The sequence below is a fragment of the Microcebus murinus genome, chromosome 18 (assembly GCF_040939455.1).
Source record: "Microcebus murinus isolate Inina chromosome 18, M.murinus_Inina_mat1.0, whole genome shotgun sequence".
Classification (NCBI taxonomy): Eukaryota; Metazoa; Chordata; class Mammalia; order Primates; family Cheirogaleidae; genus Microcebus; species Microcebus murinus.
Window position 1 is genome coordinate 34,392,215 of NC_134121.1, and position 18,527 is coordinate 34,410,741.

The following is an 18,527-nucleotide window of genomic DNA, read 5'->3' on the forward strand; positions in this document are numbered from 1 at the left end:
CGGCATTTCCAAAGTCAGCAAAAACAAATAAAAAATCTTGAACTGAAAATTCAGCAGTCATGGATATGGAAAGGAAAACACTGTTCATGCATTTTAGAATCTCAGTAAACCCTCAGCCCTCTGTCAAATCTAATTTTGAGGATTGAGTATCTTGAAGAGTTATTATTCCCAAGAATTCTGTCCTCTAATTCACCAGGGTGACCTCATCCATTTCTAGGGTGTCTACACACTACTGTGCTGTCACTTCCTGATCAATATCTCCAGCCTAAAACAATTTTCAGGCTTGGTGGCTTTCCTAGCACCCTGTGAGGCTGAGACAGGAGGATCGCTTGAGGTCAGGAGTTCAAGACCAGCCTCATCAAGAGTGAGACCCCCGTCTCTACTAAAAGTAGAAATTAGCCAGACAACTAAAATAGAAAAAATTAGCTGGGCATGGTGTCACACACCTGTAGTCCCAGCTACTTGGGAGGCTGAGGCAGGAGGATCACTTGAGCCCAAGAGTTTGAGGTTGCTGTGAACTAGGCTGATGCCACAGCACTCTAGCCCAGGCAACAGAGTGAGACTGTCTCAAAAAAAAAAAAAAAAAAATTCTAAGTACCACACCTCTCTCATCAACTGCCTACATACCCCCAGTCATATTTACTCAGCCTATCCCAAACTGAGTTCATTATCTTTCCTCCTACCACCAGAACCATTTCTCTGAAATTGCCTATCTTAGTTAAATGCCATGGCCACAGCTATCCGGCCACCCTCAATTTCTCGCCACACCCCCCACCCTACCCTTCATCCAACAAGTCAACCAGAGCTGTCACCTCCGCTTTAGGCACAACCCCCTGATCTGGTTCCTCACCTCTCTTCCCACTGTGAGGCCCTAAAAAGACCTAGTTAGCAGTCATCAGACTACTGCAGCCACCTCCTCGTTTGGATCCTTGCCACCGCTTACACCCCTCAAGTGAGCTGATCCACCACACTGCTACCAACAGTATCTTCCTAAAATAAAACCTGAGCATGTGTCTCTCCTGCTTCAAAACTTCCACTGACTATTACCCTGTAAGACTCATGCCAAACGCCTTAGCATGGACTCTTCACATGGGGATGCCTGCTGATCTGCCCTCTCCCCAGCTGAACCTTGCTGGAAATCAGTCCCACTAGTGATTGTCACAGCCTTCCCCCACAACGCACATGCCCTCATGGTGCTTTTGCAACTGCTTTTTCTGTACCTGCTGTTCCTCGCCCTGGGATGCCAGCCCCTCTCCTGGCTGGCAAACAGTTGCTCATGCCAGACCTGCATCAGGTGCCACCCAGGCTTGTGGCGTGGACCCAGGCCCCATGCATGGGTAGCAGTGCCCTCCTCTTTAACTGCACATCACTGAGACTGGGACTACACGGTTTTAAGGCAGAGACTGAGTCGCATCTACTTCTGTTTTCAGCTTCTAGCATAGCCTGGGCCCCACAGTAGGAGTTAAGAAGGTTTGTTGAATGAATTAAGAGAGAGTGGGGTGTGTTTGGAGGATGGTGTTGTGGAGGAGAAATACTAAGAATAAAGCATGTTTTAGGACATACTTGGGCTTTTAGCAAGTTTATCTTGTGCATCCTGAGTACTGAGCCCAACTCTTACTGGGTAGAACCTTTCAGCTTCTTTGACCTTGGTGGCTTCCCTGACCAAGGGTCAGCAACCTTCATAGCAACCACAGGAAAGTTGATGAGAAACTGGAGTGTAAATATTAGACAATGTGTCCTAAATAAGGAAAAGTCAAGCTTGTTTATTGATGTTTCCATACAACCATGAACAATTTACAGAGTTATTTGGGAAAAAATAATTACTTGGCCTGCTCTATTTCCCTCTGGTCCTCTTTTCTGAACATAATAATAAAATAAACCAAAACAATGTTCTGTAATGCTTGAGTGTTAATGTAGATTATATTCAGAAAACAACTTTAAGAAATTTTAAAATATTTCTTATATCTTTACTCCAGAAATCATGCAACTATATAAAACACTTTGGAAAATTTAAAAAAAGCTAAAAATTAACTAGCGTTCACTCATCATAATACATTTTAATATACTTTCTGTCAATCTTTTTTGCCTATATTTATTATAAGATTTTGTTTTTGTCTTATACAGGTATAAATATACCATTTGCTTATTATATCATAATCATTTGAAAATATTAGTTTCATCTTTTAGAACTAGATATACAGCTTATTTTGCTTATTCATTCATCTAATTTTTGATAGATAGCTTATTTTGCTTACTCATTCATCTCATTTTTGGTTTTGGGTTCTTTTAAATTTTTATTCTAACCAATGCTTCAGTGAGCATAAGGCTTTATCCATATTATGACTGGGTTTTAAAGTAATAATATAAACAATTGTTTCTTGTATATCAGGTACTGTGCTAGTTTACACGGGTTACCTCATTTCATCTTTATAAAAAACCTTAGGTAGATAATTTTCTTATCCCCATTTTACAGATGAAGAAACAAGCACAGGGGAATGAGTTTCCTTGCCCGAGGGAAGTGGCAGAGCCCAAGCAAACCCAGGAAACCTAGAATCTATTTTCATTCTCAAGAGTGCAATTCCTGGGTCAAAGGTTTATTAATATGTTTACCCAAAAGAAGACCTTTTACAAAATAAAGCTCATGCCAATCCTCCACATTTTTACTTGGTGTCTTCAGTTTACGTCTGCTCTTCTCGTGTGCCAAGTAGATGGAGAATGGAATAGGAAAATCTCCAAATGAAACTGACCTCGAAGAAGCTGGTTCACCTCCCTCCTTGTGAAGCAGATTAAAGTTTCCCAAGAGGACCTGTGGAATGGTTTTAGTTTAACAAGGTTAGAATTACTGCATTCATGTCTTTCCGCTGCTTTTGCTATTTTAAATAGACAGTGCCAATATGCTCTCACATTCTGTGCCATTCCCACCTACATCCCTGCAATGCATCAGTCAGTGGTGTTATTTTTCCAAGAAACGGTGCCACTGTGCACTCCAGCCGCTTTGCAAGGGACATTAGGCTATTCTCCTCGGAGTCCTGTTCAACACAACAGAACACTTTCTCATTCTGCTGCACAGCTCATTATCACTCAGACTGTCGGCGCTGCACAGTCGTTAAGTCAAAATAGACTGGCAAGGCCTGGGGGTGGGGGGTAGTTTGGGAAAATATGCTTTGGGGCCTTGCCCTATCTCCTGGGAGAGGTCACAGGTCCTTTGCTGTCCTGTGCCAGGCCACACTGAACACACCTGATCCACCGTGTCAGTCACTGCAAAGGTCAAGAAAACGTTTTGATCACAAGGATTTGGTTCTCTTAAAGCGGCATCAGTGTTTCCTGAATTTCATCTGTGAGCTGTGCTGTGTTGAGTCAGTGTGGAATCAGACAACCTGCGACAAATTGGTCGGGTGGGCTCAGGCAAGTTAGGTGTTACCTTTGGGCCTCTGTTCCTGTCTGCGAAAGGGGTACACCACCTCCCTCCCAGTGCAGCCGTAGATATTAAATAATAAATGCAAAGTGTCTAGTTTATGCATTCTGGCATATAATTCCTGCTGGGTAAATATTCTAGTGCTTTCTTTCCATATGGACAAGCTTTTAAAAATTATGGTTATAGCCCATCTGGGGAGATTTTTTTCATGTAGAAACAACCTGAAGGAACAGTTCAGTATGCCTCTTAAAATTGTTTTCTGCGTTTTCTAGCTCTTACAAATGGTCCTGGATCCAACGATGGCCAAGGCTAAACTGAGACATGTCATCGCAGGCTTCATAATAACTTTGCATCCTTTTTAACGAATATTCTTTAAATAGTAAACATTTCTTTAGACAAGACCCTGAGTATTCCTGGAGAAAGGGTAGAAAAGGAGGAGGCCGGAGCAGTTCTCCTCCTGTGCCCAGATGGCAGCTATTAATACATCCTCCACTTAGCAAAACAAAAGGCCTTCAGTTAACTGGACCCACGCTCTGTCACACTGGACAGCAATTTGGTCATCATCTGCTGTGACCTGAGCATGCCTCCTGGGAGACTCATACCCACCAGACTGACCGTGAGTGGCTTATTGAAGAATTCCTTCTAACTGCAGCCCTAGAATGTCTTCTCCACTTTGTTTCTTTCCCAGCAATTGTTGTAGTATCCCTTATTCACATATTCCTTCAACACATGTTTATTGGGTATCAGTCATGTGCCAGGGACTGGTGTAGGCTCTGGGGATACTATAGTGAAATTAAAAAAAAAAAAAAAAGATCATACTCTTGCCTGTTGCTCAATCTAGATGATTCTCTGTCCCCTACTCGCTTAATCTGGATTTGATGCTTTGTCGAGCTTTTGTTGATCAGTTTTTTGACACCATCCAGACAGGTGCCTGTGGCCAGCTTTCCCACAAGGGTGCCTGACTCGGTGTAACCCATTTGTGCATCTGTTACGCTGTGTCTCCCAATGACCTGTTTGAAAATTGGCCCTTATTTCTGAGAGCACCAAAGCAGCTTATTATTTAAAGGAACCTGTGGGGAACTCTGCTTTCTAATGAATAACCCTCTATGGAAGTAAAACTCAACAGTAATCAAGCAGGGGCAGGAGGGAGGAGGGGATAGGTGAAATCACTCCTAACGAGTACAGTGTACACTACGTAGGTGATGGGTACACTTTAAGACTTTGATTTGAACTATACAAAAGCAATTCATGTAACCAAAACATTTGTACCCCTGTAATATTCTGAAATTAAAAATTATGATTACAACTTGTAAAATGTAAATGTGTCTAGTGAACATGGAAAAATAAATACTGTGTTAGATGGTGGGGGGTGGGGAAGAACAACCTTCATGTGTGAATGAATCACCCTCTGCTTTAGCTGCACGTTTGTTTCAGTGTGTCAGGTGCATCTGAAGCAGGACTTACCTATCCTCCCAGGGAAGGGATGATGAATGAAAGGCGCCCACCAGGGCCATTTCTTTCCTTGTTCGCAGTGTCTGGGATGCTTCACTTCATCATTCACCCCAGCCCTGAGGTGTGTCGTTCTTGTGTTAGTGGCGGAGGATACAGTATCCAACAAGGTAAGTCTCTGCCTCCAGGCTCCTACCGTCTGCAGGGGAGAAGGATGTGGGAGCGGATTAACAACTATAAAGCAACACAATCTCCGCGTTTGTATCGGATGGAATTGGTGGAGAAGGGCATGATTAACTCCCCCCTCCTGGGGGAGTTAGAAGTCCTCCCTGCAGAAACCGTATTTTATCCGATACTTGAAGGGTGAGTGAGGAATTGCCAAGAAGACAAGAAGTGAAGGATGGCGGGTAGAGACAGAATAGGGGAAAGACACATTCCAGGTATAGGAAACAGGATTCGGGAACAGCAGGGGGTGCACTTGGGAGAATGTCGCCTGGCCTGGGATGTCTGGAAGGGGAGAGAATAACAACAGCTAATATTGATCAGTTCCGACTGAGAGCCCGGTTGGTTCCTGGTGTTTTTCACACATATTGATGCATCTATTATTTGGGGGAGTGAGGAAGATGATCTTACATACATCTGCAGCAAACTGAATCTTAGACGGGTTTCTTTGTCTTCATAGTTCAGCCTCCTTTTCCTTTTTTACAACCCCTTACAAACCACGTGCTGCCATAGGATTCTTACGGAAGGTAAAGGTTTTCTGGCTCATCTGAGCTGATTTCCTGTGTTCCCGTATTAAAATTGAAAGAAAGCATGATCAAGTGCATTATGCATTGTTTGCACAGGCCATCGCCATTGGGGATCCTTATCCTTTGCTGCTGGCGTAGATGATGAAGCTCTGAGGGTATGTACAGAGACACTCCTGCAGGCGTCCGGTTCATCTGACAGAGGCTGACCCCGCCTATGTGCCAGATGCCACCCCTGGTGTTGGGGATAAAGCCATGAACCAAACAGACAAGTTCCTGCCTTTGTGGGACTGATATTGTAGTGGGGGAAGGGGGCGATAGGCAATAAACAAATACATAAGGAGAATATATAGTGTGAGGTGGCGGTAAGTGCTAGCGAGAAGAATCAGGACGGGAAATGTGGAGGGCAGGGTGGGTGTGCCCGCCCTTGTAAATACTGCAGTTAGGGAAGGTCTCACTGAGCAGCGGGTACTTAAGTCAAGACCCTAAAGGCCAAGGGCCCAGGGCCTCCGGGAAAGGCCTCCAGGCAGAGGCAACAGGGAGTGCAAAGGCAGGAGCTGGAAGGAGCCCAGTGCAGGAGGGGCGGGTGGAGTGAGGGTTTGAGCCAGGGCAGGGCAGTCTCGGCAATGAGGTCAGGCGGGCGACGGAGACCCTCTCCTTTGACCAGACTTGCGTCAGGCTCCTCTGAGTCCTCTTTCTGACTCATCCCTGACCTTGGGATCTGCTGTCCCATTTAGTCCAGCTTTAGCAATCATCCCGCTGAGTCCTGTTAGTGAAAGCTCCCTACCCTTGATATCTGATCAAATTCCTCATCCCTCACCCTCCATATCTTATCTCCGTGGCCTGCCTTCTGCAAGAATCTTCCTAGCCTTGAAGTTTCCACTCAGTAGTTTTCCAACCACTGCCCCCCGGCCTGCCCTCTGGCTAAAAATCTCCACGTGTCCTTGTTTTCAGAGTTGAGCCCTATCTCTCTCTCCTATTACAAAACCCCGTGTTGTCGTTCCCCTGTGTAAAGTCTGCTATGAATTATTTTTTGTTTTGTTTTGTTTTAGAGACAGGGTCTCACTGTTGCCCAGGCTGGAGTGCAGTGGCTTGATCACAGCTCACTGTAGCCACAAACCCCTGGGCTCAAGCGATCCTCCTGCCTCAGCCTCCTGAGTGGCTGAGATTCCAGGCAGGAGCCACCACACTTGGCTAATTAATTTTGACTTTAACAGGGGTACTGAATGTAAGGGTACATGGGGCCTCGTAAGCCAGAGTAAGGCCCACGGGCACATGAGTGGGGTGATTATTAGTGGTGGATCATCCATGCTCAGGTATTAGAAAGATCCCAGTGTCTAGATTCATAATATTCAGTTGAGTTTTGGCTCCTAAACAGCCACAAGGACATGGTCAAGTCCCTGAGCCTCAGCTTGTTTAACTTGAAAATGCAGATTACAGTAATAAGACTGTCAACCTCACAGGGTAGGAAAACTGAAAATGTTAGTTAAAAATGATCACCAATCTTAAAGATAAGAAGTAAACCAGGGCATTTCCTAGTATTCTTAAATTGTCTAATTGTTTGGTGTGGGGGGATATTTTGCTGCTTAGTACTTTGGGGGTGGGTGCTGAGGTCATCCCAGCTGACCTTCCTCCCCTGCTCCACCCCACACCCTACCGCCATGTCCTTTGCTCCTTTGAAAGACGACATTTTTGTGCAGCATCTTCTCTGTCTTCCACTCAGTTGGCCTAACTGTGTTCCCGTGGCCTGTGCATGGTGTAATAGAAATAGCATCCTACATCTGGCCCAAGTCTCTTTGTTTTTACTTATCAGGAGCTTGAGCCAGTGAGAGATAAAAGACCCCTCTTGGATCTGGTTTGGGGATCGTGACCTGGTGACCAGTAGAGAGGAAAGAAACAAGCAAGTGACTTGAGCAGGCTCAGCCTTGATTTCCTCATTCCAAAAGGGAGGATTATGTATGCTCTCAGCCTCAAAGTGCTGCCAGGGGATTATTTACCTAAAGTATCTAGCACAGGGCCTGACATCAACACTTGCTGAATTCCACCCCCAGCTATTCTTGGTCACAGGTGCTCTGATGAATGTGAAATAGCCCTTGACTTTAGGCAAAGGGGCACAGGCAGATGGCTCTCCTGTTTATCTCCTTCCTCTCCTATTAGTGAGATGTGGCCCTACTCCTACCCAAGGCTCTTACCCAAGCCCATCAGCAGCTTGGGTTCTACTCTCCCAACGTCTCTGTCCTTACCCCCAGTTCTGGCCTTCATCGTACTCACCCTCCCTAAGGAACGTGATAGCCTTGAGCACTTTCCCTCAGCCCTGGCCTCCTCGACCTTGCTGCCTCCTGGTCTCCCCTATGCACTTCTGGCCTCTCTTTCTTGGTCTTCTGACCTGGTTCTTCCTGCTCTACTTACTTAAATCTTGCTGTGTGCTGGGCTCCTCCTCAGCTCCCTTATTTTCGCTCTCTACTTGCTCTCCCTTTGTGATCTCACTGGTGTCTGTGGTGAGAGCCTCTTAACCCCAAGCTCTCCCCTGACTTCCAAATCCTCAAATGCATTTGTCTACTGGCAATTTCCACATAGATGTCCCACCACACCCACCCACCTCAAAGTCAGAATTTTCAAAGCTAAACAAATCATCTTTTCCTCTAATCCTGATTTTTCATCCAATATTCTCTGTGTAAGTTCACAGTACAATTGTCTACACAATCACCTGAGCCAAAAACCTGGGAGTTATTCCAGACGTCTCTCTCTCTCACATCTATCCTCCACATCCCATGGTCCGCAAGTCCCTTGTACTCTCTGCCCAAATCTCCCTCTCTGGCCCCTCGCCCTCTCCACCGGCACTGCCTTAGGTGAGGTCCTCTCCATTCCCAGTTGCTCTGCTGTGAAAGCTCCCAACAGCCCCCTCTGCCAGCCTCCCTGCCCCTTCAGTCTCACACACCTCCCATCTGTCCTCTGCATTTCTGCCTGCACGCTCTTTCTAAAGTGAGAATCGGATTCAATTCTCTGAAGTGGTTCCCCTTCTCCTTCAGGATACTCCCAGCACTGGATCTGGCACCAACTTACCTGTCTGGACTCACCACTTGTCACTCACTCCACAGTCAGTTAAACTGCTTGCTGTTCCTCCAGTATACCACTGCTTTGTCACGCCTCCATGCCTGTGCACATGCTGTGCCCCCTTCCTGGAATGCCTTCCCTGTCCCACTTTCACCTTCATCCCTCCATGCTGAAAACTCCTACTTATCCTTCAAGTCCAGGTTCAAGTGTTACCTCCTCCTAAAAGTCTTTTCTGACCCCTCTGGGCTTAGAAAGGGCTCCTCCTTCCCATTCCCCTAGGGCATTCCATTATGATAGTCATTAATCACACTGTGTCTTATTCATCTGTTTCCCACAGTAGACCTCAAGGTAAAGGAAGGTTTCTAATCTTTGTGCCCTCGATCCTTAAGAAGTTCTTGACATGTAGGAGCCACTTGGAACTTGCTTATTAAATGAGTAAGTGAATGAATGATTGCCACTTGATGGTCAGTGGCATTGAAAGGGGCATTTGTTGGAAGAACATCAGTGGCATTGTGAAGACAAGAAAGTGGGAGACCACGCTGTCAGGTGTGCCATCAGCATGTGGCAGTAAAGAGTGGAAAAGCTTGAGCCAGGCTTTACTCCAGACAACCGTCTTCCCACCACCCAGCACCTGTCAGGACCTCCTCTCCCTCCCATCTCGCAAAGCTCGGCCTGAGCAAAATAAAATTAGAAAGGTAAAACTTACTGGTGTTATTATTATTTCAATGCTGAATTAAAATGATTCACATTTCTTGAGATTTTTCTGCTCCTCGAGATGATCCCCTGCCCCTTATCGAGGATGATTAAAGACTGACTGCTTTTCTTTCTCAGAACATGCTGTTTCCTAACGCATCAGAGCAAGTCGATAACACCTTACAAACTGCAAACTGTCAAATCAACCGGGAGACATCATGGAGGACCAGAAAGAGCATGGGATTCAGAAGAATCAGTCCCTTCCCAGCCACGGGCATTACCAAGGCCCTGTCACCTTTCATGCCAGGGCAGTACAGTAAGGTGGAGGTCAAGCCAGAATTACCCACAACCCCAGGTAATTCTGAGAAATGCTCTAATGATAACATCTCCTGACCTAAGACATCCTTCCTTTAGAGATTTTCCAGGTGTTTTTGTGGCTATCTGCCTTCTTTTCAGTCCTCTCGGGAGGCCATTTGGTGGCATTTGTTCTAAGTCCTGTGTCACCGTTGGAGAGACTGCACCTCCCAGGGAGTGAATAACAACCTGGGGTCAACAGTGAGGTGGAGATCAAGCCAGAACCTGCGCTGGGGCAGAAATAACTCATGAAAGGCTATTTTACCAAGCCTTCTAAGAAGCATCATCTGTTCTTTATTTAAGTCTGGGGGAAAATTAAATTTGGGAAAAAAGAATAGAAGCATAATTAAAGGATCTGGCAAGAGAATATAAAACCCGGAGGGAACAAATCATTCCTTTGTGCCTCTTTTTTTTCTTTTTTAGCTGCTGGAGCACGCATATGATTTTCCTTATTCCTTATTCCCAAATGTTCCTTCTTCTTTTTTAAAGAAAAATCTTAAAGTGCTGAAGCCCAAACCCTTCAGTTCCCGACTTTCTTGGGGCCTGATCATCCTTTGATTTACTCTGCCAGGGGCTGACGGAGCAACTCAATGCTATTCAATTTTTAAAAACTTTTGATTATGGAAAATTTCATATGTACACAAAAAAGTACACAGCAGCTCAACTCTAAACAGAAAAACAATAATAAAAAAAAAAAAGACCTAGCCCTAAGGGGTGTTCGATAGATTTCCAACTCAGGACATTACTGGCCCATTTTCCAACAGCATCGAGCTCCCAGGCTCTCGAGACGGGAAGGAGAATGTCCGCATCCGGCCTTGCCTTGCCTTAACCACGTGGCATGTGGAAAGTTGCTCTGAGGCTCTGTTTTTTTTCACTTTCAGAACAGGAATAATCAAACCAGCCTCACAGAATGGCTGAGACAATGATGTGAGATAATGTCTAGGAGCATGTTTCTTAAGTTATAAAATGTGAAGAACTATTATTAATATTTCACGGGGGCCTTAGAGCATTGCCATGCAAAAGTGTGGTTCATGTGCTTGGGAGTGTAGACAGAAGGCTTGGATGCCAGGCTGTGCCCACCCTCTGCTCAGACTCGGCCCTGAACCTTTCGCTTCCTGTTTTCCAGGCACTTTACTACCAACTTTGCTATCACAACTCCTTTCCCTCCTACTCCAAGGACAATTTCTCTCATCAATCTTGTCTTCCCAACCTTACCTAGGCTCCTCGGGTCACCCCCAGCCCTGTTTTTCCACCCAGACTGTACCAGCTCGGGCTGTCTTCATTTAGAAAGCCCCCCTCCAATGGGGGACCTGTGATCTTCTTATTCCAGCAAAATCCTAACTGGTAGCACCCTACCCAGTGTTAGGACCCAGGCAGGAAGCAACATGGGCATAGAAAGGAGAGTGTAGAAGGAAGACCCCTTGTGACAGACTCAGCCTCTCTCGTGAGGGTTAAGGAAGAACCCACTCCTCCTAGAAGGTAGTTCAGGGACCAGTGCTGAACAAGATGAAATCCACAACGTCCCCAGAGGGGGAGCTGACTATAAACATGGAATCATACAAATAAATAATAAGTAAAAAATAAATAATATTTCAAATTGCGAAAAATAATGCAGAATTAAGGACTAGCAAGAGACTAGAGCCCTATTAAGAGCCCTACTTGCTGCTGGTAGCCATCCCAATACCCTGGAGGGAGCTAGTTTCAGGATGAAGCTACCACTGTAGATAACAGAACAGAAAAAGGAGAACTGGAGTCTTCGATGCTGCAGTTAAGCCACTGTTTTGTTGTTGTTGTTTGTTTTTTCCTTGTGAAACAGGGTCTCCCCTGTTGCCCAGGCAAGAGTGCAGTGGTGTGATCATAGCTCATTGCAACCTCCTACTCCTGGGCTCAAGTGCTAGGATTACAGGCGTAAGCCACTGTGCCTGGCCTGCCACCATATCACTGAACCCTGATACAACCAGAATTGGCCCACCAACTCTGGGCCTTCCAGTTAGGTGAGCTAATGACTTGTTCGGGCCACTTTTTTTTAGATTTTCAATTCCCAACATCCAAATGCATGGTAACTGATGCATGCCTCTAGTGGGTTACCATCCCCAGCCCAGGCAGTTTGTCTGTCTAACCAGACACTAGCACTTCCCATGCTAATTCTGACAATCTCAAGCTTCTCCATCTTCCTGCATTTCCATGCCATTACCAGGCTGAGTCACTTCTTCCTGTGCCTAACATATTAACGATACTTGACAAATGTCCGTTGAGCTGAATTGAGGGAATAAGCCAGAGGGCTGCTTGCAAGTAGAAAAGATGCAAGAATTCTAGTCTCCCCAAAGACAGGGACATTCCAAAATAAAACTTTGCACAGAAAGCTTTCACATACATTATGCCATTTAATATTGTACTAGCCCAGGGACCATTGTTATCTTCATTTTGTGGAGAATGAGAAAGGTTAAGTCAGGGCCATGGCAATGGGGGGGTGCTCAAAGGTATTCTGACTCCCAATTGCCCACTATTTTCTGGACTCTGAAAATAAACTAGATGGTGCAGTAGATGATTCAAGTTCCAGGGCAGCCAGAAGAATCATCAACATGGTGTCCATACGCATATTGACCTAGGAGAACAAAGCCTCTGGAGATGGCGACCTGGAGAACATGTTTGGGATCGTCCAGGCACTGGAGGGGCTGAATGTTTGTGTCAACAACACAAGAGCCCTTCTATGCTGCTTCAACCAGAGCCGGCCGTAAACCCCACCAACTCCTGAGAAGGCAGGACAGAGGCTTGTGTAGCACCTTCCTCCCAGCTCTCAAACACTCACTCCCCTAATAATGCCAGCAATAAATTGATTGCACTTTTTTTCATCTCATGCAAGTCATCTTGAAAATTTATTTTATTTTCAATAAACTTTTTATTTTAGAATTACAAAAAAGTTGTGACATTATTGCAGAGTTCCCATATACTCCCATTCCCAGTTTCCCCTGTTATTGACATCTTACATTAGGGTGGTATATTAGTCACAATTCATGGGCCAAAATTGGTAATTATTATTAACTAAAGTCCATACTTTGTTCATATTCATTAGTTTTTACCTACTGTTCTCTGTGTGTGTTTATATATGTGTGTGTGTATATATATATATTTTGTTGTTGTTATTGTTATTTTTTTTTGTTTGTTTTTTAGAGACAGGGTCTCACTGTGTTGCTTAGGCTGGTCTTGAACTCCTGCCCTCAAGCAATCCTCCCACCCCAGCCTCCCAGAGTGTCAATATTACAGGTGTAAGCCACTGAACCTGGCCCTTACCTACTGTTTTATCTGTTCCAGGGTCCCATCCAGGAGACCACATTACATGGAGTCATCATGCCTCCTTAGGGTTCTCTGGGCTAGGATAGTTTCTCAGACGTACTTTGTTTTTTATGACATTGACAGTTTTGAGGAGTACTGTTCAGGTATTCAGTATAATGTCTCTTAATTGGGATTTGGCTGACATTTTTTTAATGATTAGAATGGGGTTATAAGTTTTTGAGAGGGAGACCATAAGGATAACATGCCCTTCTCATCACATCCTATCAAGAGTACATACATACTATCAACATGACTGATCAAGGATGATGCTGACCTTGATCACCTGGCTGACGTGGTGTCTGGTTGCTCTGCTGTAAATTTACTCTTTTTTCCCTTTTTCCACACTGTACTCTTAGGAAGGAAGTCACTGTGCACAGTCCACATTTGAGTAGTGAGGACTTAAGCTCCAGCCCCTGGAGCATGGAGTATTTACATAAATGATTTGGAATTCTTCTGCAGGGAGATTTGCTCCCTCATTTACTTATTTATTTGATCATTTATTTATATCAGTATAGACTCATGGATATTTATTTAACGCTTTGGGGTATAATCCAATACTACTTTATGTATTTGGTTGCTCAAATTGCTCTAGCTTTGGCCATTGGGAGCTGTTTCCATTGGCTGTTTGCACTTGTAACCCAAACATATATTCTGATGTCTTTTTTCCCAAAAAGCATAAAGCCAAGAGTCAGAAGAACTGAGGGCTGTTTTCTGCCCCACCTCTACCACAGATTTTTATGTCACTTTGGTCAAATCTCACAACTTGTCTCTCCTCTTCTTCACCTGTGCAGTGAAATTAACACCATCTGCTTCCCCTCACCTCTGCCATGGCTGTGAAACTGAAGTGAGATGATAGGCAGGAAAGGACTCTAGAAAATTAAAAACCAAAACCAAGAAAACTGCAAATCCAAAACCTTGTTTTAAATATCCACTTCTCCCCACTCACCTTTGTAGAGCTTCACAGTTCAAGCTTGAATAAATATTTTCATATTTTTTGAGTGAGTGAATGAATGAGCAAATGAAAGAATGCACGCATGCTTCTGAGCTTCGACGGCCGGCGAGCAATGCAGAAGAGGGGACACAGCCCAGTGTTCCAGAACATACTGTCTCCAACTCAGTTCATTGCAGAGCGATTTCACACAATTCGCAGGTGGGTGTGTGATGGGCAAGCCCTGGGCTTGGGGTTTGCAAGGATGCATGAAATACACAACGTGCCATCAGGAATTTACAATCTAGCAGGGATCCACACACACAAACAACTACTCACGGAGAGTGTGATGTATCTCATGGATACCAGAAATTCATCTCTACTTTGTTATTTTTTTCTGTAACTTGACCTAATGTCTATAAAAGTCTCCATCCCACCTCCTGACCGAACACTTGGTCAAGCCAATTCCAGACTGTTTCAGTCATGCTTCCTTCTCCAGTTCAGGTCTTTCTCCCTCCCAATCCCTTCCTTCCTAGGGCTGCATCTAAACATCACGCACTGAGTAGGTGTTGGAGGTGAGGGAGGCATCTGATGACCTGGGTGTCATCTGTCACCATTGTGCTGGCCTCTACCTGATCCTCAGCTGTGGTTACCTGTCCATCTGCTTCATCATGGTGCAGATGGCATCAGGACCCACCGGCTGGCTGGCTTTCATTGTTTTTCCTAGAGATACAGGGATTTTGGAATTCATTCACACTGCTTTGTCGCCACTGCCAGACTCTCACGTGACAGTCTTGGCCTTCTGCTCTCAGGCCACAGGGGCATAAGGAACACCTGCATGATGGCCAGGTCCCAGACAAGAATCGGGACAGTGTTCCTCTGCTTTTGGATACCCACAGTTACCAGGGACATTGTCATCACACCCCCTTTGAAGGTGACTCTGGGGAGGAGGACCCTTCTCAGGTACACTCCCCCTCTGCTGTCCTGCTTTCACTCTGGCCCTCTCATCTTCCTCCCCTTGGGAAATGGAGGGGGCAGAGGGGAGCTAGCTCAGCAAAGAGTCTGTTAAATCATTGTAGCTTACACCTGGACTGTGATGTTTCTCTTAAGACCCAATCATTTGACAATGTTGTGCCTGCTTTTCAGTCCCACCTGGGGCTCCAGAGGCCTTTTATCTAGCCGGCCTGTATGCAGAAAGATCTCAAGAGGATAAAAGAGCCAGATGCAGTAATTGAGTGGCACACCAGAACCAATGAGCATCAAAGAAGCATCTTCTCCCTTTATGACCACAGTGCAATGAGGACAACAGCACAGAGAGGCAGTCGATGTCTATCAGGGACCTCATCCACGCACCTAGTTCAATATGCCTCCTTAGGCAGTGCAGACCCTTGCATAAAAGTGCTGATCCCTCTCTTCTAGGCTGTGTTGGTTACCTTCTGACAGACATTAAATAATAATAAGACTTTAGGTTTGCCTGACTCTTCAGTTTACCAAGCATTTTAGATCCCATAGTGCATTTGATTACCACATCCCCATAGGAAGGCAGGTCTAATGATTCTCATTTTACAGATGTGGAAACCAAGGTTCAGAGAGCTTAAGGGATTCTGCCCAGGAAAACCAGAGAAGGACAACAATCACCAGAACGTAACCTCACTTAAAGTCTAAACCCTTTGGGTGGGTGGGGGTTTGCACGCAAAGGTGTATTCATCACCTTTGGAGTAAGAAATGGAAAGGCAGAAAGCCTGTCTCAATGCTGGGGCTTTGGGGAAATTGCCATGTTGTGACAATGAAGACAAGAGCACCTAATTCTCAGCGTTAGTAAACTGCTGTCCTTCAAGTCTGTGACAGGGAGTGTGTGTGTCATAGTAAAAAGGGTGCAAGTTTGGGTATTAATTATTTATTCACTCAACAAACATTTATTAACTGTCTGCTGTTCTAGGTGCTGGGGATAGAAAGGATGAGTCCGTAAGATTTTAGAAGTTCACTCTCTAGTAAGGGGAGAGATGGGAATAAGTAAATGAAATATAATCTGCCGTTAGTCTTAGAGGCGGACACAGTTCCATGTGGCTCAAAGGGGACGTTGGTCAGTCCCGGAAGGTGTAATAGAAGAGGTGCCTCGTGGGCTGAGCCAGGTGGACAGGAAAATGAGGGGAAGGGCAATTGAGGGACAGGAGGTGTCATGGGGAAAGGTCCTCAGGCAGGAAACAGTACTGAATCCTTATGCACTGGGAGGGATGAAAAGGAAGGTGAGACGGAAGAACTTGGAGAGCAGCTGCACCCTGGAGGGCCTTGTAAGCCATGCTGATGGGTTAGAATTTTCCCTCTAGGCCCATACACTGGCCAGTATGGTAGCTACAAGCCACATGTGACTACATTAGAGACCATTAGAAATGTGGTTAGCGTGAGTAAGGAGTTTAATTTTTAACTTTAAGTAATTTTTTTTTTTTTTGAGACAGAGTCTCTGTTACCCAGACTAGAGTGCCTTGCTGTTGGCCTAGCTCACAGCAACCTCAAACTCCTGGGCTTAAGTGATCCTTCTACCTCAGCCTCCCGAGTAGCTGTGACTATGGGCATGCGCCACCATGCCTGGCTGATTTTTTTCTATATATATTTTTAGTTGTCCAGCTAATTTTCTTTCTGTTTTTAGTAGAGACGGGGTCTTGCTCTTGCTCAGGCTGGTCTCGAACCCCTGGCCTCAAGCAAGCCTCCCGCCGCCTTGGCCTCCCAAAGTGCTAGGATTATAGGTATGAGCCACCACGCCCGGCCTAAACATTTTTATTTCTAACTAGTTTCCAGCTGGTGGTGGTGCTCTGGAGACTTCAACCTGAGAACCTCTCCTGACAAGACTTGGTGACTAGTAGGACATATCAAGAGAGAAAGAAGGAGATGTCTATGAAGATTTCCAGGATCCCACTATGACTATCTGGGTAGGCAGGGACTATAAGAGGAGCTTATTTGGCACAGAACAGGGTGGGTTTAGTTTGGAATATATTGAGTTTAGGGTCCCTTTGGGACCCCCAAGAGGAGATATCTAAAGGGTAGTTGGATAATATGGGTCCTGAACTCAGGAAAGAAATTGAACTACAGTTAAAGATTTGAAAGTGATCAGAATGTAGTTGGCAGTTAAAGCCCTAAGCATGAGTGAGATTGCCCAGAGAGACAGTAGGGAATGGGAAAGAAAGAAACCCAAGGACAGATTCCTGTAGTGGAAGCTCTGTTTTGATCAAAATCATCACTGTCCAAGAAAACTAAGATAGGTATGAATTTCCACGTGTTTTTAACCATATGCCTCTTGTATTTGATCACAGTGACCCAGGTTTAGGTAACAGTTTCACAGGCTTCAAAATCCTTAAGATTCTAATCAATGGGTAGCTCTGCTCCACCAGTGACATGGCCGAAGTTAAGCAAAGCCTTTATTTGTTCATTTGATCATTAATAAAATAGACTTGGCCAAGTAGCAGAAACTCCCAGAGCTTCGGTTTCTTCATCTATAAAACTGGGATGCTGACACCTCTCTTACAGAGTTGCTGAGACAATGGGATCGTGTCTATCAGCCATGGCACCTGACGGACCCACAGCAGCATCTCAATAAAGGTAAGTCTCATTATTGTGGCGAGACCCCCTTCCAGGTGAGTCTACTTCCCTAAGTAAACCTGTTGACTAGGAGCCAAGGAAAGACTCCATTCACGTGGAAATCCACCCTGTGCAAAGAGAGCGATTTAAAGAATCGAAAATAGCAATAATAATTTCAGTATCGTAATAATTGTAATTTTAGAATTCAAAGGGAAAAAGCAACCCCAATGACTTAGAGCAATGCCTGCTGTCCATTGTTTCATCGTGTTTTTGTAACAATTGAAGTGGAAGGGACTGTGTGTTAGCCTGTGTGCCAGGCAGCCTGGATATATTATTTCATTTAATTTATCAATGTACTATCTTTAAATAAGGCCCCAGTGAACGGCTCTAAGTGTTTCTTGGGATGAACTGTGTACCTCTGATCCCAGCAAATGCCATTGCTAAGATGGTCAAAAGCTGGGTCATTGCCAGTGGCGTGTCACGTGCTGAGAGAGGCAGATGGCTGGCCACAGCACCCCCTGGATTGATGGGCCTGGCCAGACCTGTGCAGAGAAGCACAGTCGTTCTTTTGTTCATTTAAGCCATTTTCCCTCACACCTTCTCCTGTTCTCATTTTCTCTGGGAGCCTCAGTACTTTCTTTGGTTCACCTGCTTTTTTTTCCCCCAAACAAAACCCTTCCTCCACCTGAGAGAGAAAGTCCTCCTCACGTTACCTTTAATCTGAATATCGATTTCAGCATCTTAACCAGACAGCCTTATCTAGTCCAGCTGCTTTGATTTAGGTGCTGTCTGGAGAGTAAAATTGAATTTGTGGGGCTTGGCTGACCTCTCTCCTAGTCCTCTTGCACTTTTCTTTCCAGAGAATTCTCCCACCTCTTTTCGGGTCCTGTTGTGCTAATGAGAAAGATATTCTTTGTTTCCGCTAGGCACAGAGTAAAGCCCAAGTGCATTTCCTAATGGTTTGTTTTCCAGGTGGGCTGCA

General features: G+C 45.1%; 1 protein-coding gene across 1 annotated transcript; it reads left to right on the plus strand.

Annotated features, from left to right (window-relative positions):
- The first annotated feature begins 8,362 nt into the window (after window positions 1-8,362).
- LOC142861868 (uncharacterized) lies at window positions 8,363-12,567 on the plus strand. The gene is made up of 3 exons (XM_075993946.1): window positions 8,363-9,359; window positions 9,496-9,712; window positions 12,321-12,567. The coding sequence occupies exons 1-3, from the start codon at window positions 9,108-9,110 to the stop codon at window positions 12,464-12,466; spliced, it is 615 nt and encodes a 204-aa protein (XP_075850061.1). The 5' UTR covers window positions 8,363-9,107; the 3' UTR covers window positions 12,467-12,567.
- The last annotated feature ends 5,960 nt before the right edge of the window (window positions 12,568-18,527 follow it).

Excerpts from the sequence above, each read along its gene's own strand:
- LOC142861868 (XM_075993946.1), top strand. The coding sequence starts at position 9,108 with ATGAATGATTGCCACTTGATGGTCAGTGGCATTGAAAGGGGCATTTGT. Across the intron at positions 9,360-9,495 it reads AGCAAAATAAAATTAGAAAG|AACATGCTGTTTCCTAACGC; the intron begins GTAAAACTTACT and ends TTTCTTTCTCAG. Across the intron at positions 9,713-12,320 it reads AGAATTACCCACAACCCCAG|GAGAACAAAGCCTCTGGAGA; the intron begins GTAATTCTGAGA and ends ATATTGACCTAG.